General features: G+C 49.2%; 9 protein-coding genes across 9 annotated transcripts; 6 read left to right on the forward strand and 3 right to left on the reverse strand.

Annotated features, from left to right (window-relative positions):
- Window positions 1-294: 294 nt before the first annotated feature.
- On the reverse strand, window positions 295-1,692 carry N7525_011544 (PAN domain-containing protein; the record flags this gene model as incomplete). The annotated part of the gene is made up of 1 exon (XM_002560461.1): window positions 295-1,692. One exon carries the CDS (start codon window positions 1,690-1,692, stop codon window positions 295-297), a length of 1,398 nt encoding a protein of 465 aa, XP_002560507.1.
- A 741-nt stretch (window positions 1,693-2,433) lies between these two features.
- Window positions 2,434-4,334, reverse strand: N7525_011545 (putative MFS transporter; the record flags this gene model as incomplete). The annotated part of the gene is made up of 9 exons (XM_002560458.2): window positions 2,434-2,689; window positions 2,749-2,962; window positions 3,013-3,117; window positions 3,167-3,202; window positions 3,260-3,555; window positions 3,607-3,631; window positions 3,685-3,854; window positions 3,917-4,066; window positions 4,135-4,334. The coding sequence occupies 9 exons, from the start codon at window positions 4,332-4,334 to the stop codon at window positions 2,434-2,436; spliced, it is 1,452 nt and encodes a 483-aa protein (XP_002560504.2).
- A 716-nt stretch (window positions 4,335-5,050) lies between these two features.
- On the forward strand, window positions 5,051-6,461 carry N7525_011546 (putative O-methyltransferase; the record flags this gene model as incomplete). The annotated part of the gene is made up of 5 exons (XM_002560457.1): window positions 5,051-5,146; window positions 5,197-5,344; window positions 5,398-5,412; window positions 5,478-5,604; window positions 5,681-6,461. 5 exons carry the CDS (start codon window positions 5,051-5,053, stop codon window positions 6,459-6,461), a joined length of 1,167 nt encoding a protein of 388 aa, XP_002560503.1.
- A 903-nt stretch (window positions 6,462-7,364) lies between these two features.
- On the forward strand, window positions 7,365-9,097 carry N7525_011547 (uncharacterized protein; the record flags this gene model as incomplete). Its single annotated transcript, XM_061215521.1, has 8 exons — window positions 7,365-7,404; window positions 7,473-7,498; window positions 7,557-7,729; window positions 7,781-8,051; window positions 8,099-8,207; window positions 8,263-8,477; window positions 8,532-8,599; window positions 8,656-9,097. 8 exons carry the CDS (start codon window positions 7,365-7,367, stop codon window positions 9,095-9,097), a joined length of 1,344 nt encoding a protein of 447 aa, XP_061068033.1.
- Window positions 9,098-10,717: 1,620 nt separating this feature from the next.
- N7525_011548 (uncharacterized protein) lies at window positions 10,718-11,987 on the forward strand (the record flags this gene model as incomplete). The annotated part of the gene is made up of 3 exons (XM_002560455.1): window positions 10,718-11,186; window positions 11,255-11,895; window positions 11,949-11,987. The coding sequence occupies 3 exons, from the start codon at window positions 10,718-10,720 to the stop codon at window positions 11,985-11,987; spliced, it is 1,149 nt and encodes a 382-aa protein (XP_002560501.1).
- Window positions 11,988-12,189: 202 nt separating this feature from the next.
- On the reverse strand, window positions 12,190-12,606 carry N7525_011549 (uncharacterized protein; the record flags this gene model as incomplete). Its single annotated transcript, XM_061215522.1, has 1 exon — window positions 12,190-12,606. One exon carries the CDS (start codon window positions 12,604-12,606, stop codon window positions 12,190-12,192), a length of 417 nt encoding a protein of 138 aa, XP_061068034.1.
- A 1,142-nt stretch (window positions 12,607-13,748) lies between these two features.
- On the forward strand, window positions 13,749-18,411 carry N7525_011550 (putative ABC multidrug transporter; the record flags this gene model as incomplete). The annotated part of the gene is made up of 7 exons (XM_061215523.1): window positions 13,749-14,188; window positions 14,250-15,573; window positions 15,625-16,441; window positions 16,493-16,971; window positions 17,020-17,795; window positions 17,866-18,208; window positions 18,268-18,411. 7 exons carry the CDS (start codon window positions 13,749-13,751, stop codon window positions 18,409-18,411), a joined length of 4,323 nt encoding a protein of 1,440 aa, XP_061068035.1.
- Window positions 18,412-19,137: 726 nt separating this feature from the next.
- Window positions 19,138-21,614, forward strand: N7525_011551 (uncharacterized protein; the record flags this gene model as incomplete). Its single annotated transcript, XM_061215524.1, has 4 exons — window positions 19,138-19,734; window positions 19,784-21,403; window positions 21,458-21,550; window positions 21,609-21,614. The coding sequence occupies 4 exons, from the start codon at window positions 19,138-19,140 to the stop codon at window positions 21,612-21,614; spliced, it is 2,316 nt and encodes a 771-aa protein (XP_061068036.1).
- A 2,140-nt stretch (window positions 21,615-23,754) lies between these two features.
- Window positions 23,755-24,942, forward strand: N7525_011552 (uncharacterized protein; the record flags this gene model as incomplete). The annotated part of the gene is made up of 1 exon (XM_002560451.1): window positions 23,755-24,942. One exon carries the CDS (start codon window positions 23,755-23,757, stop codon window positions 24,940-24,942), a length of 1,188 nt encoding a protein of 395 aa, XP_002560497.1.
- Between the last annotated feature and the right edge of the window lie 158 nt (window positions 24,943-25,100).

Consider the following 25,100-nt stretch of genomic DNA (forward strand, 5'->3'; position numbering starts at 1 on the left):
TGAAAGATTGGTATCACTAGAAATGATCAGTAGGTGTAATGTAAATGGGAAACGAAAGTGAGAGCGGTCCAGCGACCAGAAATGTGTTTCGTCTGCCCCGCAGACGATGCCAACACAGCGCCATAGAAAAAACGCCTCGCCAATGACTCCTTCGAAAGCATGGAATCATCTTGTAGTCAGATGTGACAATGGATGCACTGATCGAGTAAGAAGAGGAAAAAGGAAGGGAAAATTGATATATGTACAAGAGAACATTCCAAGCGGAAGGAAAATTGCTGAAGAGCGAAAGAAAAATCAATCAAAGATATATTGAACCTCATGGCATGAAGACTGGAATGCCCTGAGAAGCTTGTTCACCCGAGATGTAATCCAACCAGACTGCGTGCCATTGGTAGCAACACCCGCGAAGGTAGTAGAAGCATGTTTACAAACACCGTCGGCGTGGTTGAACGAATACTGCAAGCACTCATCATTGCGTGCGCAGACCTCCGCACAAACCTCAACCGTAGGGATCGTGCCAGCGGCAAAATCAATCTGGATCCCAGAGAGATTATCCCAGTCGTCGCGCGCCGAGAAAGTCCCGTCGTAGATGAGTTTCTGGTAAACGTCCGCATGCAGCATGAGCGCGTTCTTCCCACTAGCAAAGAATGCTCGGTCAAACTCCCACATCTCTTCAATATCCTTCGGCGCCATGTGGTGGTACGAGATAACAGGGTAACACCACGGCTGTCGCCCGTATCCCTCGGAGAAATGGTCGATTTCCCACGGCCGTGATGTCATCATCATCGGCCAGGCCCAGGTCAGATCCACTTTCACGCCCTGCAGCGCTCGCGCCAGCGCGCAGTCGCCTGCCCATTCGTGTGCGGTCATCGCTTCGAGGTCTTCCTTTGCCTCTATCTGGTACTCGTGCAGAAGGTTCATCGTCCAGCTTGAAAGGACGATGCCCGCCCCGCCGTAGCCAAAGAGTGTTTCACCGATCTGCATGGGGCTGCCCAAGTAGTATTGCCGATCTGGGTTGAGGTGCGCCAACCAGTTGATCAGGTTCGGCCATACCATGTAGGTGTCGGCTTCGAGGAAGACGTACCACTTGGCGTCGGGCATGACTTCAAGTGCTTCGTCGATCATTGGGAGGAATTTCCATTTGTCGAGCTTCCAACTCGGGTTGTTGACTTTCCCTAGTGGTCCGTTTGTGTCGTCGCCCCACTCTGCTTCTGTTAGGCCTTCGCGTCCAACTTCTTGTAGACGGCGGTAGATGTCGAATTCGGGCTCGTGGTTCATCGTTGTCTCGCTGATGTTGCGGAGGACGTCATACGTGCGGACGCCGTTGATTGTTTCTTCATAGTCGGAGAAGATGGCAAAGTGCGGGACGCATTGCAGGGTGGTGCGGAGGTGGACGGGGATTTTTTCGAGGGATTCAGTCGCGCCAGTTCTGATTACGACCATGACATCGTCAAGTGCGTGTAGTAGGTGGCCGCATTTTTCCTCCAATGTCTCCTCTTTGGGAGGGGGAGGCGGAGGTCTTTCCTGCTTCTGTCCCCCTACCAAAATTGGTTCCCCTCCAGCTTGAGAAAGTTCTTCTGAGTTGTTCAGGATTGACGGGTTGGATTCAGGCAGTCGAAAGAGATAGTATATGAAGCAAAATGTAAGGATCGGAAAGCCCACGAAGAGCCATCGTCGCGGAGAACTAGACATAGTCGGGTTGGCGCTCGGAGACAATCTAAAAGAGATCAAACAGGAATCGAGGCCATTTAGCTAACGAAAGTAGGAGGGTGAGAGGAGACTGAAAAGATTGAAACAAATGCTTCATGGCACGCAATAAAGCCAAAAAAGGGTCAGTGATCGCTGTCCCTGAGCCAAACCAGTTCGACACTGCCTCGGCGTTAATAGTGGACAATCCATCCAGCAGAAATGATTCGGTCGAACCTCTGAACGGGACAAACGGGGGTAGACTTGATAGGCCAAGCGACAAGTTCAGGGACTGATCTGCAACCACGCGGCACATGAGCCAACTAGGCTGTGGCGTCTTTCAGACAGCTGCCCCACGGGAAGCGTCATCGCTTGCGGGACTTTGCATAGCGAGGCAATGATCGGCTGCGTAGAGTGTTGGTTAGTGGGGGAAGGTTCAGGAGGTGAAGATCAGGGGTATTTGATCAAGTTTGAGATTGATGTTAGTTAATCTATACTATTCCGTACAACATACGGAGTAGACAAGTCAGACATGTTAAACCAATTTAAGCATGAAACAGGGGGAACAACGGACACGGACGTGTTCGGATCGGCAACCGGATTGTGGCCTGATTGTGGCCTGAGGGGTGAGGCATGAATCACGTGTGTTTCAGTGTTTGAGCACAGACCAAATTGGGATGAGGAGGACCTTGTCGACCAACTCATATTGCCTGGGTACAACATACAACATACAGTTATATACATAATTCAGGCTTCAGCTTCATCTCCAACTCTCAACCGCCTTTTCTGCTCCCACAAGAACACAGGAGTGATAGTCAAAACAACAGCCACACACACAATAGCAGCCTGGATACCAAAAACCAGTCCAAGCCCATTGCGCTGAATCCACGCAGGCTGGAAGTATCCCACCGCGAACCCGCCACAGGTGCGCCACATATTCAGAATGGCTGAGACACAGGTTGCCTTCTCCGGGTATTTCTCCAACGCGTAGGCCGAGATGGCACTGTGCAAATGATGTTAGAGATACGACAGAATATTCAACAGAGCAAAGTTGAAACTTACACAATTGTAGCTACCATGCCGATATTCACCATGATCCACCCAATGGCTATCCCGATCCAGTGCTTACCGAAGTGCATGGTTAATCCATAGGTGAGAAGACCGCTCGCCAAACTACCTATCGGGAACCAGACACCATGGAGGCGGAGTTCAGTTCGCCAGGTTGAGCTATGGCGCTTGAAGATCCAGCCGTTGAAGAAGTGGCCAAATGCCCAGCCTGGAAAGATGGTGAGAATCCGGAGATAGCGGGGGTGCGAGAATACATACCACATAAAGCTCCAATCACACCGGCGAATCGCATCGATGATGCCCCGATTGTGTCAAACAAGTATGGAGGGCTATGCAAGAAGGCATCGATGGTGGTTGTGATTCCTGGAGAGTCAGCGGGTGCAAAAACGATGTGAATATGATGGTTACTTACCAATTGGCCAGGTGAATGTTACCAAAATAGCGATGCCTGTTGACAGAACCCTGATCAGTGAAAGTCATTGCAAGCTAAATCGGCCATACCCACCAGTCATCAACAACGGAAACTTGAATACATAGACCGCGACGGTTCGGCTCCAATATCTCAACGTCGTTCCCTTGGGAAGCAGGGTATTGCCAATGCCAAAATAAGACGCGATGCGCGACTGATTGGTCGTTCGTCCAGGTGTATGGTATGTTTCATAGCCGAAGAGGATCACCATGACCGTGGACACGCCATAGATGGCTGTCAGGACTCCGAAAGAGGTGCGCCAGTCTGACCCGGCGCCGATGTATCCTGCTATGGCGGGACCTAGGAATGGTCCGACGAGAAAGGTGGTGCCCCTATGCTCAGTCAGCGCTACTCTGGTTAGACTTGACTGGCAAGTCTCTTACCAAATATTGATCATCCGCGGCCATTCTGTTGTCGGATCAGCATAAAGTACTCGAGACAATCTCAGAAAAAGAACGTACCAGCCGAGGTATACATGTCATGAATGATCGGAAGCCCAATTACCTGAGGCACTGTCCCAAAAAGACCCTGCAAAGAGCGGAACGTCGTGAAGGTAGACCAATCATTGGAGAGGGTAGCACCCAGCACCATGAACATGGTGATCACCTGAGGCCACAGCCAGATCGGCAAACTGCATGTATCTGTTAGTGGGATACCTAACGCGAGCGAAAAGAGAACCAACCACCAACTCACCGACCATACGCTTCAATAAGCGGAACAGCAAAAATCCCCCCAAACCCCTGCAGCAGAATACCATAATTCATACTCGTGGCCGAATGAGCGATGGAAATATCCCACTCCATAGCCTGGTCCGTAACCAGTGTTCCACCCCAGACCATGGCCCTGCAAGAGATTCAGTCAGATAAACTATCTATGCTACCGCGATGCGTTTCACCATCTGCCATACATACCCATCTGCCAACAACGAGCTCGTCATCAACGATACGAAGAGCATCGTCTTTCGCGCCGAGGACCAGTTTCTCGGGTTCAAGGGATCCCTGGCCTCAACGTCCGAGTTGTTATCGCATTCCTTAAGCTCGTGTGTCCCAAGCGACGACGATGCGCTGGCCGCCATCTCATGTGTAAAGTAGACCGGGGAGGGTTTCTCCATGGTAGGTATGTTTTACCTTTCTCGTGCCTGTGCTTTGTATGTAAATAGTAGGCAACCCCGAAACAACGGACTTTGGTCAGGTAAGGAGGTAAATCAAGGTCCTTTTCTGTGATGGGACACTGTAGGTTTTATGCAGGGTTTTTCGAATACACATGGGAGATTCATTCTCGCGTGGCTTTTGTTGCGCAGGGAAATTCTAGAAACCAGTTCTTAGGAAATAAGAGAGATCAGATTAGCAAAATTCCGATTTGGATCTGTTGGAAAGTCTCCGGAATGTAGAGTGGATGTATCACAAAGGTAGATCGGGCCTACAACAGCGTATGTTGTAGATCTTTCGCCTTCAGGTAATTCGTTATTGGGCTCTTCTATTTGCTGGTTTATTCTTCTCGGCTTTACTCCGTCCTTCTTTCTGCATTGCCGTGGAATTGCCTTGTCTTGGTGTGATATGATATCCCTTGCGCATATCTACCTAGCGATATTGGACCAATGATCTTCCACGGAGCACAATAATCCCATACCAATAATAGTTCTGGGATTGTATTGTAATCTGCTAGTATTTCAGACAGTGTGAGTTACATATCTACATCGTATTCTCACACTTGTACCGGAATTCGTGGCGGATCCCACCGTCTGTTGTACATGCCGTATATATTTAGAGAGTATAATGCAGAGGATACCTCCCTAATTCCAATACTCCAACGCCTTCTCTAATCTTAATGCCTCTTCTAACCCGCCTAGCCAGCCTCCTGGGCCTGTCATCCCCCGCCCCCGCTGTACCTCCAGGCGCTGCCCTAGCAGCAACCGTCACCGTAGTGAGTATGACGAGCCCGTCAGGAAAGTCTCCTATCTAATTCATTCACAGCCTGCATCGTTGGGATTTGTTCCGGTCGCCATTCACTTTGATCTCTTCAATATCCTCGTGAGTCATGGCGGACCTGCGACGGCTGATGAAATCTCGGCGACCTGCAATGCTCGTATCAAAGCCCGAGGGGAGAATGAGCCGGAATTGAGTATGTTACTAAGTTTTTATGGCTGATGGCTGTTATGCTGACAATTAATATAGGTACCAGATTAGCTTGTAGGCGCACCCGTGTACAGGTATACAGATACAAACAGTATTCCAATACTAATACCTTTTTGCAGCGGACACACTCTACATCATGGCTGGACTCGGCCTAGTTGAACGCGTGGCCGAGGATTGCTTCACAGCAAACGCCATCACGAACCACATGGTTGCCATGCCGTCTGCCCAGCATGGCGCACTGCACTTGTCAGTTTCTCCCATGCATGCCCGTTTTTGTAACAGAAACTACAAAATCTTCCAAGCACGCACTAACCCCACCCAGCACCACGGAAGGGCTAATGGCTGGCGCATTCTTGATGAAAAAGCTCCAGGACACCCGCTTTGCATATCCCTTCGCTGATGCAGACGGCCCCTTGCAATATGCCTATCGGCTAATGGGTCAACCCGAGCTGGCGGAACAGCATACGTACTCGATTATGGAGACCCAGGGGCGCATGGATAGTTTCAACCATTTCATGGTCGGCAAGTTCCTCAAGTTTGGAACATTCCCCGAACGTGTCAAGTCGATGGGTTATGATTTAGACGCTGCGTTGGCAGGTGACAATAGCACTGGCACTCGCACTGGCTCCGCTACAATGGTTGATATCGGAGGCGGTCGCGGCGAACTCCTCCTTGAAGTCCAGGCTATGTACCCGCATCTCGGCGCGGAAGATCTAATTGTGCAGGAGTTCAATGCTGACATCGACAGTGTGCCTGGTGTTCGGCTCATGGAGTGGAATTACAAGGAGCAGGATGAGCAGCCCGTTCGTGGAGCCTGTGTTTACGCGCTGCAGCATATCCTACATAACTTGCCTGATTTGGATGCTGTGGCGTTACTACAGAAGATTTCGCGTGCTATGGCGCCTGGTTCGCGTGTGCTGATTATAGAATACGCCAAGAATTTAAATTATACTTCGCTTCATGCGAGTATGATAGCATTGTTTGGGGGCCGAGAGAGGAGTTCGGTGGAGTGGAGGCAGATGGCGGGTCTGTGTGGGCTGCAAGTGACATTTGAGGTTTATGTTAGGGCTGGCGAGTCATTGGTGGAGATGAGGAGAAAATAGGGAAATAGACTGAGGTGAACAAGACAGAATTAATTGATTCGTTTAAGTTGTTCATGGTTCACTGTTAATATATGATATATCAGGTTCTGATGGATATACTCATCACATCCCTTTCAATAGCTTCACTTCCCCCGAAGCTTATAGTTTTTATCTCTCGAACCCATAGGCAGATCTCTGCAGATCCGATCTAGCTGTTCCTGCTAGAACCGATCAATTCCACATGGATATGTATGTAATTTGATGTATTTCCTGTCTCTCATTCCTTGTCACATCCCTTGCTTACAGGTCGCATGGCCACTGCATGGTTTCTATCCCCCTCCACCGGGAATGTCTATGTTTACTCCACATGGTCCTGGCAATGCGAACCTGTCCATTTTCACGATCAAAAGTTCGCATTTCCCAACGGGCGGATTGGCCACGCGAGGCTGACTCCCGTCAGGAGTTGACGTACCTGACCCCATATCTAATATCTAAGGTTGGCTACTCCGCCATATACTCAATACATCGACAACTTGCTTCGCTTGAGCAGGTTAAGTTTTCTGTGCAAATCCCTTGATTACATTACATCCCTTGTTTCCTCCCAATTTAGTTTGACTGCGTATACACGCCCTTCCACTCGATAAAACCGAGTCCAGGCAAGTTTCTGACCTGTAAATCGGTTCATGCAAGTGATTTCAGCGTGAGCTCCATCTTTGAGAACCTTCAAGGGCAACTTGGAAACTTTGCTCTACTGTCCTTGGTCCTGGATTAGATTTGAATTCTGATTCATCTTACTGACCCCGCCCATCGTCCTTGTCTTGTATCCATGTCGTAACTATTTGAATTGGCTCCCCGCGGTATAATCGAAAATCTGGAGAACACTTGACTGCTTGACACATATGGTCCTTGTGTTTTATCTTCATTATGGATATTCCGAACCCAGGTGAGGGCGATGTCAACATTGGTATGTTTGCCTCGGAACAAAGACCAGGAAACCCGACATAGAAGATTGTGAATTGACATGTTCAATAGGAACTAGCACATTCCAAGCTTGCTGGGTAAGCTACCCTCGGCTATAGACGTCCTCTGCATATGTGTATACTAATCCTCGAGCAGATCCTCACAGCCATCGTCGGCGTGGCATTGTTGTTCCGATATGCCATCAAGATCTGGGTGCGCTGGGCTTTACCTGAAGTCACTGCACCCGGCCGAATCTGGGGCACAGAGGATTTGTTATTCTTTGTGGCGTGGGGTTTTGATATTACCCATATGGTATTTATTCAAATGAGGTGGGATTGACTGTTGTCATCACTCCTATGCCAGCTACTAACTCTGTCTAGTGCTAATTGGGGCCTTGGGAGGCATTTCTTCTATCTGACTGCTGAAGAGCGTCTTAATTCTATGAAATGGGACTTCCTTTCACAGCCACTGGCTGTCGCCTCGGCGATGGTCTCACGCGCCGGCATGATGTGGTTTCTTTTAACCTGCTTTGCCGCGAGCGACAAGAAAATTCGCCTATCTATCATTATCTGTGCTGTTGTGCAGGTTGTAGTCAACATGGTTACAATCGTCCAGATTATTGTTCAGTGTGGACCAAACCCGTATCAGACGGTTGGTATCCTCCTCGTAGTTCTCGACCCATTCTAACCTCGTCGCAGACTAATCGAGTGCAATACTTCCACTATATGTGGACACCACTCCCTGAAGATGGCTCCGTCAAGTGCCAATCACCGACTGTCCAGACGACGGTTGGGTTTGTGCAAGGAGGTATGTGGAATGGTCATACCTCGATGCAGCTCAAAGCTAATTGCAATCCTGCCAGGGTTCAACACCGTCATCGATTACTTCCTTGCCGTCCTCGCTGCTGTCGAGCTGTGGCAGTTCTTCTTGCGGACCCTCCACCGTAATCCAGAAACCTCATTCTGGTCCCAATTCTGCAAGATTAGTGCCACCGTCCGATCCCGCCGGATCTGGCAGACCATCACTCTCAGTGGACCACTGATCCTCTCCGGCTGTGCTTCTATTGTAAAGACCTATGTGAGTAGACTGTTGTTCCCCAACTTATACAGCAGCGCTAATATTGTTAACCAGAAACTCAAGTCCCTCGGTGACAGGCATGACTTCACCTATAACATCGTGACCTTTGTCCTCTGGGTAAAGTAAGCACAACCGCCGCCCCCAGTCCCAGCATCGAATGATCAGCTGACAGCCCCAGAATTGAGAACTACAGCATTCTTCTCGCCTCCTGCGCCCCAGTAGCCCGCCTCTTCCTCCGCTCCTTCGTCGATCACAGACGCGAAGGTCGCACCCACGGCTACTGGTCTCGCTCCCGGTCAACGGACCATAAAGAGCCAGAAACAGAGCTAAAACGCCGTGCCAATGCGAAGGAGCAGTGGCTGGATTCGGCTACGGCGACTAACATGACCATTACTTGTGCTCACGATGAGGAAAATCCGCCGACTGGGTGGAGTGAACATGGGCATGAGCGCTCGATAAGTCAAGTTTCGAAGGCGGAGATGCCGGAGCATATTGACGATGGGCGCGTTACTGTTAAAACGGATATTGTTGTCCAGATTGATGATGGGAGGTCGATTTCCTCGGGTGGGACGAGGTTGTTACCTGATGGGGGTGAGTCTCATTCTGTAGGGTTTCATTGATTTGTGGTATATAGTAAGGATATGAATAACACTTTAGGAGGTATGATATTACGAACAAAGCGATATAATGTTATGATATATTGAATTCGATACTTGGTCACTCCCGCTGGCGGATTTATCCATCTTCTGTGGTAGGTGTATCAATATCTGGCGTCAAAGGAGCAGATATGTGGTGATCACTGTCCTACCTTGGTGGTGGCAGGGTGACAGGTACTATAAGGGGAAGTTGAAATGTTGCGGATGCTGCTTTCATGCTCTCTATATATATGCAGTACCGAGCACCTGTAAATGATACTCAACAGGCAGCTAACTCGGTGTATATGATAATTTCCGATCAAGCCAGGCTACTGAGTAGTTCAAGCCTATGGGCAAAAGGCGTGATAGAGTGAGTAAAAGGGAACGCTACTTGTATACATGGATTTGGAGGAAATATCTACAGCTCAAATGGATGTACCACACCGAGCTTCTGAACATAATGCCATTATCTGCCTGTCCATTCATCAATTGGCCCAAGTGGTCGAGCAGTTTCCTGGTCTAGCGGTTATGATTTTCCGTTAACAAATGCGATTAGCAGATGTTCCGGAAAGGTTCTGGGTTCGATTCCCAGGGAAACTATTTTTTTGTCTCTTCTATATAAGTCCTTTACCGATTTGTTAAGGATACATATCCCAGCCAGTGCGAGTTTAACTGATAGATGAATGGAAGACCGGGATGCAAGTTTTTAGGTGCTTTGTCTATGCGTGGAAACATATACAAGGGACTTCAAAGCCAGTGCCATTTAAGCCTACTATATATCTCGATCAGACAACCATTTTGTATTAACTAGGCATAGTGTTAGAATAGTTACAGCCCGCATAGTATACCAGTAGAAATCGTGTCGAAATAAACCAAGTATGGCAAGGAGGAATCTTTTGGAAGAACTTTGTGCCAGTAGTAAAGTAATATGGTCCTTAAATTTTCGATTCCCAGATAGTAATAAAAGTGTTTTAGGTAGAATGAAGTCGATTAAGTTATTAACTGTATTAACACCGGGCCTAGAAAGTAACTAAGGAAATCTCGTCTGTGATAATATCGGGGCCAAAAACGAAGTACCTCCGCTAACATTTACATAGCAAAAGTACAAAAATAGTTTCCCTGGGAATCGAACCCAGAACCTTTCCGGAACACTTGCTTGAAGCAATTGTTAACGGAAAATCATAACCGCTAGACCAGGAAACTGTTAGAGATGTTACAGTGCAAGAGAGAAAGACTGATAGATGGAGCTGGAGCTACTTGGCCCAATGCACGGGGAGGTGCATAAGTTGAATGCGGGAACGGGTTGGATGCAACACTAAATGCCTTTAGGTACCTTTTCTACAGGTGACACATACAAAAGGTACTTTCAACCTAGTAACTACATATCGCCTTGAAGAGTCACAAATCGACCGTCCACACACGTGGGTTCGTCTTGAATATACAAACCCTAAGCCTGTGCTTGTTCTTTAAATACCAACTTTCAAGTGTTCCATTTAGCATCCAACCTACCTACCTACCTAGGTAAGGAGAATGGACCGATGACATAACCATCACGTGCATTTATCCCAATCCCTATCGCGCCGTCAATAGCTTCACTCTCCAACAATGCCGCCTAATAAACCCACCTTCCCTTACCGACGGAGCTCCAATGCTTCGGAAGATGACTTCTTTGACATCCCCGACGAGCCCTGTCTCTCCATAGTCAAGCGACAGCTACGACACGTCCGAACATGGATCGCAGTCGCCCTTATCATACTGTTTATCCTGTGGCAACGCCGTGAACGTCCCCCGCCGCCGCCCCTACCACATATCCACTACGACGAGGTCGACTGGTCGCGCTTTGCCTATACCCAGTATGCCACCAATGAAGTCTACATGTGCAACTGCCTGATGGTCTTCGAGGCTCTGCACAGACTCGGCAGTAAGGCGGACCGTGTGCTATTTTATCCGGAGGAGTGGGACCTCATTGTTGAGGATGATTATGATCGCGTCAGCCAGTTGCTGCTTGAGGCTAAACTCAAGTACAATGTGATGCTGATCCCGATTAAGATCGAGGGAGTTCAGGATCCATCGAGTGAGTTGGGCTGCCGCTGTTGGGAACTGACCCAGCCTCTTGAACACCTACTTACATTCTCTTGATAGCTGCCGGTTCTAGGGCTTCGTGGGATACTAGCACCGCCAAGCTCATGGCCTTCGGCGAGCACGAATACGACCGCGTCATTCACCTCGACTCGGATGTTATCCTCCTCCAGACGATGGATGAGCTCTTCTTCCTCCCGCCTACCACTGCCGCCATGCCACGTGCCTACTGGCTTCTCCCGGAAAAACTGCTCTCATCACTGTTAGTCGTCATTGAGCCCTCCCTCCGGGAATACCTTGCCTTGACCGACGCTACTACACTCGCCCAGAATGGTCAAGTCGATATGAACCTGACGGACCACCGGTATGACATGGAGCTGTTGAATAGACGTTACGGGGACTCGGCGATGGTCCTCCCCCATCGGCAGTATGGTCTGTTGAGCGGCGAGTTCCGGAAGAAGGATCATCGCAATTTCCTGGGGAATGATGACGAGGTTTGGGATCCCGATCATGTACTGGCGCAGGCTAAGTTTGTGCACTTTTCGGATTGGCCGTTGCCGAAGCCGTGGATTATGTGGCCCCAGGAAATGTTAGCAGAGGAGCAGCCGAAGTGCGATAATAACCCTGGCACGCCGCAAGAGAGTGGATGTCGGGATCGGGAGATTTGGAAGATGTTATATGATAAATATCGGAGACAACGAAAGGTAGGTCTGCTTACGAGGATAGGGATGAATTGGCTGGTTGCTAACTGTTGTAGGATGTCTGCAAGCTGCTCAGCTATCCGGCGCCGGTTTGAGTGGAAATAGTTCGATTGTATACATATTAGCATAGGTAGATTATGGCGTTCAGGATATAAGCTCTGTAAAGAGATGGTATGAATGAGTTAATGATGGACTTTAAGACTTTAGTACACGAAAACAAAATCCCCCTGGATATCTCTGAAAGTAATACATGTACACACTACACCAAAACACCACAAATGCAACATCATGAAGACATCAAGCATACCCCATCCCCCTCCTCCACCAATTCCACACCCCCCTTTTCGCCATAATGGCCCCAAACTCCTTGACACTCTCCACCTCATCCAGTCCCACTGCGAGACCCAACTCTTTCCCGTCTTTCTTCTCTCCATTCCGGTTCCCAGTCCCCTGTTTCCCACGTCCATCCTCCTCCTCCTCCACAACCCCCGGCCTGGTAACCAACTGAAAATCCTTATACCGTAGTCGACGCACAACATCTACCCAGCTCTCCACCGGGTCCTTCCCGCCCTCCACGTACATGATCCCTGGACATCCACCGGAGCGCAGGAGGACGGCGCATTGGTGTGTGTCTGCAGCGCGTTTGAGGGCGGCTACTTTTTTGCGGGAGGTGATGTGGTGAGTGCGAATTAGAGCGTTATAGAGGGTTTGCATTTTGCCGAGGAAGAAAGGGGAGAGGGAGAAGAAGGGAAATTCGAGGCTGAAACTCGGAGCTTGGAGCTTGGGGCGCTAAACTGGATTGGGAAATTGAGTTGGGATATAATCTTGGAGATGAGAGAGCTTGGTATTGGGCTTGTTACTGGTTGTTATTAAGGCTGATATTGTAATTCTTGCAATTTTTGCGATTTTCTACTTCATTAGAACTACTCTGTATCATCTGTACGGAGGAGAAGAAGACTGATATTTTATTGTCATATCATAGACACCTGAGGCATCAATGTACGTATTAATAATGCCACGTGAGAAAATCTCCGGCGCAAAACCTTGAAAGTCCCCCAAAAGTCCCCGGGTGTTATTTTCAGCCAAAGTGCGGGGACGATACATCGAATTGCATCGAACTGCATTGAGCTGCATTGAACTGGCGGTGTATGACCATGTCATAGGACCTATAATATGACAGATATACAGGTATACGTATATGCCATGGCCGTATTAGGGTAGAATGTAGTATATCTAGATTGTATGTAGGAGTATAGGATTGTGTAGAAAGGTCGAAAAACTCTAGACCATATAGACTTAGATTGGCTAGTACCTACCTAGCTACTCCGTAGGTACTATAGTTATGTATATGCCTAGGTACTCCGTAAATTATACGGGTTAGCTTAAGAATGACCCTTTCCATGGTTCCCCGGTGGATTCCCAGTGGTTCCAGTGGACCCTTTCTCGCCTTGGCTTCCTTTTTCTGCAAAACAATCGCGCGGTGGCCGCGGGCGCCGCAGTGGATTTTTCTCGAATCTTTTTATATTCAAGCCTTTCTCGAGAGAGCTGCCAAAATTGGTGAAAGTCACGAAGGCCTTTCATCGCACCCACTTTTTCCCCCTGTCATTGGATATCCATCTCGGGGCCAACAGGAATATCTTGACCATTCTGCTTTTTCGTCGCCCACCGGATTGGTTGGTCATTTCCACGGTCATCATAGTGAGACTTGGCTGCTCTTTCGGACATTCGGTCATACTTTTTTTTTTCTTGCTTGAATTCTTACTCGTATTCTCTATAAGTATAAATCAAGTTCGCGCAATTTCTTCATATATAGTACAATGAGCTCGGAATTTTCTTGAACTACCTAAAGGCTCATTATGCCCGCTCCTCTTCACCCCCACCTCAAGCATACCTCTTCCTTTGCCACAGAAAAACACAACAATGAACCCCCGAGAGTGCAGGTCTCGCACGAGGACGAGGATGCCCTCGCCGATATCCATCAAACATTAACCGCCCAAACTCAACCGGATCCCAAGTATCCGGAGCCGCATTCCTCCTTTGACAAGTTCCTCGAGGAACAAGTCCAGGGCAAGAAACCGGCCAACCTCGGCGTCTGCTTCCAGTCCCTCTCAACCTGGGGCGATGGGGACTCCCACGCCGATGTAAAGACCTTCTCCACAGCCCTGTGGCGTACCCTCACCCTGCAGGATATCTACGAGTGGACGATCCAGCCATGGATCGCAAAGAAGAAGCCCGAGGAGGGCCGTCCGCTGATCCGGGACTTTTCCGGCGTTGTGCAGAGTGGGGAGATAATGCTGTAAGCAAGAAACCAACCCCAACTCATCCTTACCGAATTCAGCCTAATTGAAATTATATAGCGTTCTGGGCCGTCCTGGTGCTGGCTGCTCGACCTTTCTCCGAACCATCGCTGGCCACCACTCTTCTTTTTTGGGTGTCACGGGTTCAATCGATTACTCCGGTCTCAGCCCAGATGAAGTCAGGAAGCACTACCGTGGCGCCGTGGCCTACGTCCCAGAGGACGACGTGCATTTCCCGACCCTGACTGTGCGCCAAACGCTCGAGTTTGCACTACAGAGTAAGACCCCCAAGCGCTACCGGGAGAGGATTCCCCGGTACCTGGAGATCTATGGGCGGGTGTTTGGTATGTCGCATACTATGAACACATTAGTGGGGAACGAGTATATCCGCGGTGTGTCCGGAGGAGAGCGCAAACGTATCTCCATCATTGAATCTCTCGCTACCGATTCATCGGTAGCATGTTGGGATAATTCCACGAGAGGACTGGATGCGTCCTCTGCACTCGACTATGCACGCAGTCTGCGTATCATGACCGATACCTGTGGCAAAGCAACCTTGCTCACTTTGTACCAAGCATCGGATGCCATCTACGAGCTGGTGGATAAGGTGCTGCTCATTGACGAGGGCCGTATGCTATACCAAGGGCCTGCCAACGAGGCGAAGCGCTACTTCGAAGACCTGGGCTACGAGTGCGCTGATATGCAGACTACTTCGGATTTCCTGACTAGCATCACCCTGCCTGAAAGACGGCGGTTCCGTGCTGGATGGGAACACCGCGCCCCCAAGGGCCCCATCGAACTCGAAGCCGCTTTCCGTCAGAGTGCTGCGTTCTCTAAGATCGAGACGGATGTCGAAAGCTACGAAGATCAGAAGCTCACTGGTAGGTCTTCCGCGTACCCAGCGGATTCGGAGTGCGACAGCGTGGAGGTATTCAAGAACACTGTGCATAGCGATAAGTCGCGCTTCGTCTCGTCCAAGTCGCCATACACAATCTCCCTCTTCCGGCAGGTCGTCCTTTGCGCGAAGCGTCAGATGTGGCAGCTGAAAGGGCATCTGGGCCCGCTGTACGTCAAGTTGATTTCTTGTGTGGTCTATGGGTTGTTGATTGGATCTATGTTCTACGATCAGCCCCAGACAACCGAGGGCATGTACTCCCGCGGAGGTGTGCTTTTCTACTCTTCCATTTTGCTTGCCTGGCTGCAGATGTCCGAGTTGGAAGAAGCGATGCAGGGTCGCGATATCCTGAGCCGACAGAAGAAATTTGCTTTTGTGAGGCCTAGCGCTGTGTGTTTGGCCCGGGTGCTCTCAGATATGGTGATCACTGCGGTTTTGACATTCTTGTATTTGATCGTCATGTACTTCCTCTCTGGTCTACGGTCTGATGTGAGTAACTTCAGGATCTTGCAGGAAGTATAGTCGCGCTAACTCTGCTAGGCTGGTCCCTTCTTTATCGACGCCCTCTTTATTTACGCGTGCACGGTCTGCCTCACGGCGCAATTCCGTGTCTTCGCCGCTCTGTCGCAGAACTTTGAAGTTGCCCTCCGCTACTGCGGAGTTTCTGTGATGTTTTGCATCGTGTTCGGTGGCTACGTTCTCTCTGTCGACAAGATGATTCAAGATGTTCCCTGGGTTGGATGGCTCGCATATACAACTCCTGCTCTGTATACATACGAGGCAGTCATGGCGGCCGAATTTCACAACGTTAACTTCACCTGCGCGGCCGCATCCATCATACCATCCGGTTCGGAATATACAGACCTCGCATACCAGACTTGTGCCTATGCTGGTAGTCAGATTGGCAGCACTGTCGTGAACGGCGACGACTATCTAGCTGTGAAGTATGGATTCTACTACAGCAATGTCTGGCGCAATTTCGGGATTCTGTGTCTCTTCACAGTTGCCTTTATTGGGATAACCTGCTGGCTGAGTGAAGTGCTCGAGTGGGAGCTGGACAGTGCTGGCCCTATTCAGTACAAGGGATCGCGGAAGCTGTTCAAGCGGGAGAAGAAGGTTCAGTCCGATGAAGAGAAATCGCCGGTCTCTGTTGACTCTTCTGCACCGCCTGCTGGGCATGAAACAAAGCATGACCAGACACTTACAGCTACCGAGTCTACCTTTTCCTGGTCCGACTTAGAGCTCAACGTCCAGATTGGCAAGGAGACCAGGAAGCTCTTGGATGGCGTTTGTGGATACTGCAAGCCAGGGTCTTTGACTGCTCTTGTTGGGGCCTCGGGAGCAGGCAAGTCTACATGTAAGATCCCCAATGAGATGAATTCATCGCTTGATTTCTGACAAATTTTAGTGTTGACTGCACTCACCCAAAGAGAGAGCCCCGGCACCTTATCCGGGTCTCTATTCGTGGATAACCGGTCAATTGACCAGTCCTTCAACCGACAGATCGGATATTGCCAGCAAATGGACATTCACGATGAAAGCAGCACGATCAAGGAAGCACTCCAGTTCTCTGCACTGCTCCGACAAAGCCGCGAAGTCCCAACGGCCGAAAAACTGGCATACGTAGAAACGGTGATTCACACATTGGACTTGGTTGAGTTGCAAGATGCAGTGATCGGTTCTTTGGATATCGAAAAGAAAAAGCGTGTTACTATCGGAGTGGAGCTGTGCGCTCGGCCAAAACTGCTTCTTTTCCTGGATGAACCGACAAGTGGATTGGACAGCCAGGGTGCAACTAGTATCGTCGCTCTGCTACGCCGTCTGGCTAACCAGGGACTGGCGGTCCTCTGCACCATTCACCAAGCCAACCAGCAGCAATTCGAAGAGGTAAGCGCCACCCATTCTGACCAGGAATCAATATTAACAGGATCCCAGTTCGACCGCGTCCTAGCCCTAAGCCCTGGTGGAAGCACATACTACTTCGGTCCAGTCGGCGAATCCGGCCATGCAATCTTCGAGTATTTCGCAAGACACGGCAACGTCCCAGAAAACGTCACCAACGCAGCCGACTTCCTCATCGAGGTAGTGGTCGGCGGCATGAAAGCCTCGGGAAACCAAACGAACTGGCCAGCTATCTGGCGCAACTCAGAAGAATTCGCCGAAGTCAAGAACGAAATCGCCTCAATCCGTTCTGACAAGAATACTCGTTCCCCTTCCCTGGCCCCAACCCCACCCCCTATCAGCCAGCAGATCAAACTCCTCACCCAACGGACCTGTCGCCAGTTCTGGCGCACTGCTGAGTACCCATACTCGCGTCTTTACTCTTCCTTCCTCCATGCTCTCATCAACGGCCTCACCTACCTCCAGATCGGCAACAGTACCACGGACCTCCAGTCAAAGGCATTCTCCTGTTTCCTTGTCCTGATGCTTGTCCCCGAGTTCATCAACGCTATATCCATGCGTTTCATCTTGAACCGCGATATCTGGTTAGCAAGAGAAGGCCCGAGTGGTGTATACGGCTGGGTAGCATTCTGCACAGCCCAGATCATCTCCGAGATCCCCTATTCTGTCATCGGCGGTGTGGTCTTCTTCGTCCTATACTATTTCATGGTGGGACTCCCGCTCGGCTTTGCAGCCGGTTATTGTTTCCTGATGTTCTTCCTTTTCTTCCTATTCGCGACCTCGTGGGGTCAATGGATCGCCGCTCTGAGGTGAGTAGTATAACCAACCATTTCATTCCCGCTGTGATCTGATCAACTAACATGTCCTTTCAATGTATAGCTCTGACTCGATGATTGCTGCTACCCTCATGCCCTTCTTCATTATCATGTGCGAGCTCTTCAACGGTATCCTCCGTCCACAATCCCAGATGCCTGCCTTTTGGAAGTATACGATGTACTACGCCACGCCGTTTACGTACTGGATTGGCGGGGTGCTCACCTCTGTCCTCCGTGGTACCCCTGTCGTTTGCTCTCAGTCTGAGTTGACTATCTTTGAGAGTCCGCCCAATACTACTTGCAGTGAGTACGCGGACGCGTGGCTTAACGCCAAGGGTGTTGGGTATCTCTCCAACCCGGATGGCATGGGCGAGTGTGGATATTGTGAATATAGCTTTGGTGACGACGTGAGTTTGCTGCCTGGAACATGCTTTTATTTTGAATTGATACTAATCTGTGTTGGCAGTACTTGACTGGACTTGGACTGGATTCTTCGAAGATTTGGCCGTATTTCGGTATCTTCCTTGCTTTTACCATTACGAACTACTTGATGGTTTACTTACTGGTTTATGTGCGGTCTGTCATGAAGCCGTTTTGGAGGTCGAAGTAGGGATTTGTTGGATGACTTTCGGCATTTTCATTGATTTGGATGTACATTTGGCATAGCGTTGCGTGGATATCAAAAGTGAAGCTTGGAATTTGACTACCGTGATCTGGAAGGAAGGTCTACATAAACTAGTCTGCATTAACAAAGTGGAAAGCCAGGGAAGTGCCAAGAAATGAGGAACCCTGGAACCTTGGAAATCTTAATCTTACATAAGCAATTAGATGCCTAATTTTCAAGGTTCCAAGACCAGACCACGTGACTTAATGTGAGTCTGGAATTCTAGGCCGTACTCCGACAGAGACGGTGATTTGTTCGAATGAAATTAATGATTTGATGAGCCATGAAGATCCCAGCCGAATACGTAATGATGTCACATTGGCAAGGCTTGACTTATCAATCAGCATCTCCTCGGAGATAACTACCCCAATTACTCAACAGAGTATCTCCGAAACCCGGACATTCGGCGTCGAGTAAGCAGCCAGGGACTTACATATACGGCAAATAAGCCCTTGTGTCACCGTTTCAAAGATCATCTGTCAATTAACTGTTACAGATACACATAACAAAGTATTTTCCGAGACGTCGGATAGCCAGGGATAGCCAGGGAATCCGGAAAAGCGCCCCCATCTCCGACAAGGAAGGTCTCACCCATGTCTAGCGCCGTCGCAAGGACTTCCTGCGACTAAAGGAAAATCAATCTGAAATCAAAATCACTTGACAGCCCTGAAAATGGAAAACAACGACCACTCCTCCCTAGACCATGAAGAGATAGAAAGTCAATCTCGCACTACACAGCGTCGCCGCCGCCCGCCTCTGTCTTGTACAGTCTGTCGCAAGCGCAAGTTAAAATGTGACCGCTCTCTGCCCTGCAGACAATGTGTGCGCTCAAAGACAACAGCCCAATGCGTCTTTGTCGGAACTCAGCCTGGTATTGTATCTGACTCTTCTCAACGCATGTCCCCCCCGCAATTACCCTATGGTGGCGGAGAAGAACAGCCCGGGCGGAAAAGCGGGATGTTCGTCTTCGACTCGAAATTGGGGCCGAATCCGACTTCAAATCGTGTTTCGAAGCGTGGTCGTTCCGATGAGCTGAGTGAACTCCGGAGTCGGCTGCGTGTTCTGGAAACCTCGCTCGGAAAGCCGTCTCATCTTCAGACGCCTGAGACTTCGGTCTGTGATGTCTTTTCTGAAGTCGATACGGCCAATAGTTCTGAGAATGTTGGTGTTGATGACCGCGTCCGATACTTGCCAGATTCGAGTTTCCGCGGGAAGAAGGCTAAGACTCGTTATTTCGGTCGCAGCCATTATACCACTACTGTTTCTTTTGTGAGTATGGTTCATTGTATTTTGTAATTGATTTGCTAACCGGGTGTAGTTCAAAGATATTGGTGCCTTTATGCGCCGTGATCGTTGCCGCGGAGAGGGAAAAGATAAAGAATATACTGAAATGAAAAAGTTCAAGACGGAGCTTTGGTCGCGCGAGACACAAGATCATCAGCGCGCGTTTCGCGAGCAGGCCTTTAAGCTTAATGAAATGGTTCCCCAGCGGAATGTTGCAGACCATCTGCTTCAGCTGTATCTCGACACTTTCGAGACGACATATAGAATCTTGCACACGCCGACGTTCTTAAGACAGTATGCTGATTACTGGGCCAATACCCAGCCAACCGACATGGCATTTGTCGCTCAGTTACTCGCCGTGATGGCTGCTGGCAGTTGCTTCTATGTCCCACGCCCAGGCCAAGATGATCGAGACATATTCCAGAAACCGGCCATGAAGTGGATCATGGCTGTCCAGTCATATATTTCGTGCACATTTGTGAGCCCGGATATCGACTTCCGAATGCTCCAGACCCAAACTCTTCTTCTGGTAGCTCGGTTGGGAGTCGCCAGTGACGGGGATGTTGCCTGGGCTTCAGCCGGATCGCTGATTCGGTCTGCGATGACAATGGGTCTACATCGTGATCCGACTCGTTTCCGCAAGGCCCGACCATTCTACTCTGAACTGCGCCGTCGCCTTTGGGCAACTGTCGTCGAGCTGGACCTCAAGATCTCTCTCGACCGCGGCGTCCCGCCGTCCGTTGATCTAGACGAATGCGACTGCGATCCCCCGTCCAATTGGGACGACTCAGACTTGATACCGGACATGGAGAATGATCCTTCTCCACTCAGTACTGCTCTCTACACCCAAAACTTCTACCAAACTCTCCTCATTAAGACCCTCCCACTACGCTATCGAATCGCCAAGAAAATAAACAGTCTCCGATTTAATCTATCTTACGACGACGCCCTGAGAATGGGTGATGAACTCTCCCGCTCTATACAGCGTGCATCCTCCCTATTCGAAGACAACGCCCCAAGTATTGCTCCGGGAGAATCAGGACGTCACCGATTCGCCCAATCCATTCATCTCTTCATAATGCGCAAATTTCTTCTTGCTCTCCACCGCCCTTTCTCCCTCAGTGTCGTCCGCCTACCCAAATGCTCCTACTCCCGCAAAATCTGTCTCGAAGAATCCCTTGGTATTCTCTCCCAGATGGAACTTCCCCTTTCGACAGAGGACGTCCTCTACCCGCACATCACCCAGCTGGGCAGCGGTATGTTCTGCGATGAAACCTTCCACGCCGCAATCACCGCGTGCGTGGAGCTCTCCCTCCAAGCCAATGAGATGAGTGCATCTGCTACATCTGGAATGGACGGTGTCAACTCGAGCGTGCTCATGAGCATGATCCAGTCCCAGCAAGGCGTGATGATGCAGGCTGTCGAGCGCACCGCTGATAATTTCGGGAGACGCATTGGTCCCGATGGGAAGGGGTGCAAGCCGTTCTTCTTTTTGAATATTATCCTTGCTTCGGTCAAATCGCGCGTCAAGGGTGAGGACCCATTGTGTAATGTTGATACGGCCTCGAAGAGGTCCATTCGCATTTGCAGGGCGATCTTAAATGGTCTTACATACCAGGAGGCTAAGATTAGTGTTGATAATCGCCCCTTCCAGGTTGGTACCTCTGTTTGTAGATATGTGTCCGTCATACCTAACGTTCCTGTTCAGACTTCCGTTCCTTCAGGGACAACTCCGGCCTCGAAAACACCGAGTGATATTGATCCTGCATCGCTTCTATCGACTGACTTCAGTGATTTTACGGTAGGTTATTGTTCCTCGGATGCCGTTTGAGACTATGCTGACCTTTCACAGCCAATAGATTTAGGAGGCTGGTTCGATGGATTGGATTACACTGGCCCGGAGTTGTGGGATTGGGATGCCGACTTGTCTGGCAACCTGCCGACATTTTCATGAATTATGTATTCGTTAATCTTGATGCGCTTGATGCCCTGTGATTACGACAGTGTATAGCCGCCAGTGTGCCATATCGTAATTTGCTAGGAGAACATTTCATGAAACTAGTATTCGCGTGTTTTATTGACTATAGAAATAAAAATAGATAGAGATTGACACTATAGGAATTTTGAGATATGTAAGGTCATATAGAAAAGCTCCCTTTATAAATCAAGTGTAACGACCCTATTGAGAAGGGGTCTCGGGTGTATGATCAGAGTGACAGGGGGGCTACAATACTACTGCGAATGCTTTTATAACTACATGTAAATACTAGTTATATATATTTAGACTAACCTTCAATCCTTTAGTATTGGATCCGAGTTCTTACTACCTAGGTAGTATACTATACGCGAGATCACCTGACTTCGGTGTCTCTATCTCTACAGAGAGAGGGTCGTGACATTACCTCCCTCCCCTGGCCCCCTTTTCTTGTCTCTACTAACCGCCTCATTAGATGTAACCCTCTGTTCGAGAATACAAAATAACAACACTCGCGACCAGCAAACAGCTTTGGTTACTAACATAGAGAAACTAGAACCTCTATCCCTACGAAAGGAATGGATGAACGACCTCGCTCAAGCCGTTGCTTTTTTAGAATCGCTCAATCTCGCACATGGCGACCTACGACCCGAAAATATTTTACTTGATCGCAACCGATTAAAACTATCAGATTTCGATTGTACGGCTGAAATTGGGTCAGATTTTGAAGCTTGCATCGCCCCGTATGGAAGGATACTCAACAGCGACGAACAGGATCAAGGGGAACGTGGGAGTTCCGGTTTCCTAGGTCCTCGAACCGAACAATTCGCCTTGGGCTCCCTGTTCTACCTCATAAACTACGGCTTTGAGCGTTATAGAGATCGACATCTTACCGAGGATCCTAAAGAGCATGGACGCAAAGTAGTGGAGTTACTGCAGAACATGGAATGTCCGAGGTTAGATAGTGATCCGTTAATTGACGACATCATCATCAAATGTTGGCATAACAAGTATGCCACGATTGCGGAATTGGCCGCATACACAGAGACGCTCCTCCCTGGGAGAAACAACTGGAGAAACGCCGAAGCCGAAAAAATATCCACCCCGCAATGGCGTACGGTCATAGGCCGCGTTATTCATGGGTTATTGAAAAGCTTCAGATCTTGGTGAGCTTTCGTGCTCTGTCGCACCAGAGAGCCAACCAAGCCTGAAGAAGCTAATGATGGAGAACCGGATGGCTATAGCGGTGGCATCGGACAACACGACTCAGCAGTGGATTTCTCTCTTAAAAGAACATTCTGCCAGAACCTGGAGAAGCGCGGACTTCTTCATATGCTTTCTTTGGGAGAACCAGAGCAACTTGGATTCACTGTCGAGTGGTATAGACATTCCACAAGTTGAAGCAAAAGTTCAGCAGATTTCTACCAGGGAGATATCCAAAACGTGGTAAAGCATATCATCATGAAGATTAGCAAAGTAAACGAAGATGTGCACAGAGACGGAGTTGCGACTGGTCGTGGTTGGGTATTGTCTGCAGCACTCTTGGGATATGCATTTCCCCAATTCTTGACTTCTAAAGATGGATGTTCTGAACCGCGTGCCGCCTATACAATCATCAATTCCTCGAATATCTTATAGACGATATTTATAGATATGATTTTATCCTAGCAACTGCGGGACTACGAATGCTTTTATATAATACTAATATGTTTAGACTGAACTGCTACCTACAATATTGTAGGTAGTATACTTATGCGGTTCGTAGGACTCGGAGGGCCTCGGAGGATAGAGACACCGAAGTCAGGTGATCTCGCTCTCGTTATAGGGCCGTGACATCGAGCTTTTCTTTGGCCCTTCTCTATCTACCTAGTCGGAACAGTAGACCTTCGGGAGCTTCTAGTGTCTTTCTAGTGTTTCAAGGACTTGAAGCGAGACTGGGAATTAATTCCTTGGCATTAACTAGCTCAACCTCTTCCGTTTCATTCCCTTTCCGCCCTACAGATGTTCACAATATCCAATTTATCACGAAGATGGATCCCTTTGCAAAATTGCCAACCGAAATTATTTGTCATATTCTCGATTCTTGCTGCGACTTCACCAGCTTGGAGGGTCTTCAACAAATATCTCCCCGAATGAAGGAAGCTTTCAGCGGCTGGTTCAAAAACGTCACCGAAACCGTCCTGAGAAATTGCTCCCTCACCTCACCCGGGCTTCATCGCTATTTCACGCTCCTAGCGTCTATTCTATCGAGATCATTCACTCCACAAGCCCTGCTAGAAGAGCTCGCTAGCTGGGATCATAGGCCACGGCGACGTATTATTTGCCTTTCCACCACCCACTCACTAGCCGCGGTCCAACAGACTGTAAATATAGCAGCGAAAATACATGTCACTGCCTGTGCTTGTCTTCAACATTTTATGAGTCGTCTCGAGTCCGCAGAGCCCCGCCGTCCTATGGCTTCCGGTGTCAATGTTGTGGATTGGGTGAATGGAGGACTTCCACCACCAAAAGGTGGCGAGCTCATCCAATTCGACGTTGATCCACCATCATGGATCGAGACTTATCGGACGCATCGAGCCCTCTGGAAACTTGAGCTCTTCCACCAGATCCATAACGCTGCAACAAACCGTTGGCTATGGTCAACGTGTGACCTGAACAACTTCACTAAACAATATCTGAAATGGTGTCAGTGTCGAGAGGGAATAGAAGAGCTCCCGACGATTTCGGAGTGTGTGGTCGATCTATGTTCCTCCAAACCAACAATTCTCAGCCATTTGGCTTCATATTTAGTTGCCATTCCGTCGCCCACCGATTTGACGATACAGGCATGCTGGCCTCTGCCAAATATTCAAAATACACGAGTTGATGAGAAATGGCGTCGGAGTCCGAAATTTCGGAACTGCAGAAACCCCATGCTTCGTTATTTCAATGTCCTTCGTGTCACTGAAGAAGGCCGTAGTCATCACGCTCTCTGGACAGCGAATTTCAAAGCATTTCGACGACTTGGTATCCCTCTTTGGGACAGGTGGCGATTGTACCAAATGAAACTCGTGGGCCAATCTCGCAGTGTGCTTTCACCACGGGGCAACTTGGTTGGCGGAGGGTCCGAACGAACCGAATGGTCCCATGGCATTGTAGCCTACGTATGGTTTAGCCTAGCGGAGGAGGGTGATTTGAGTGTACAGTATATTAAAAATGAGGATTGGCGTAGGCAGTAATGGGACCCCCCCTGCCTGAAATTCCAGTACCGCCTTCCTAATCAGGTGCGACGCCGAATTCTGCCATAATTTCTGCCAGTGGAGAGTTTTCTGCCATATAATTCTGCCACCACTATAGGGATTCCAGTTTACATAGTAAAAAACCATGCATTTTGATC

The sequence above is a fragment of the Penicillium rubens genome (genome assembly GCF_028828025.1).
Source record: "Penicillium rubens strain IBT 27055 chromosome Unknown utg000004l_segment0_segment0, whole genome shotgun sequence".
Classification (NCBI taxonomy): Eukaryota; Fungi; Ascomycota; class Eurotiomycetes; order Eurotiales; family Aspergillaceae; genus Penicillium; species Penicillium rubens.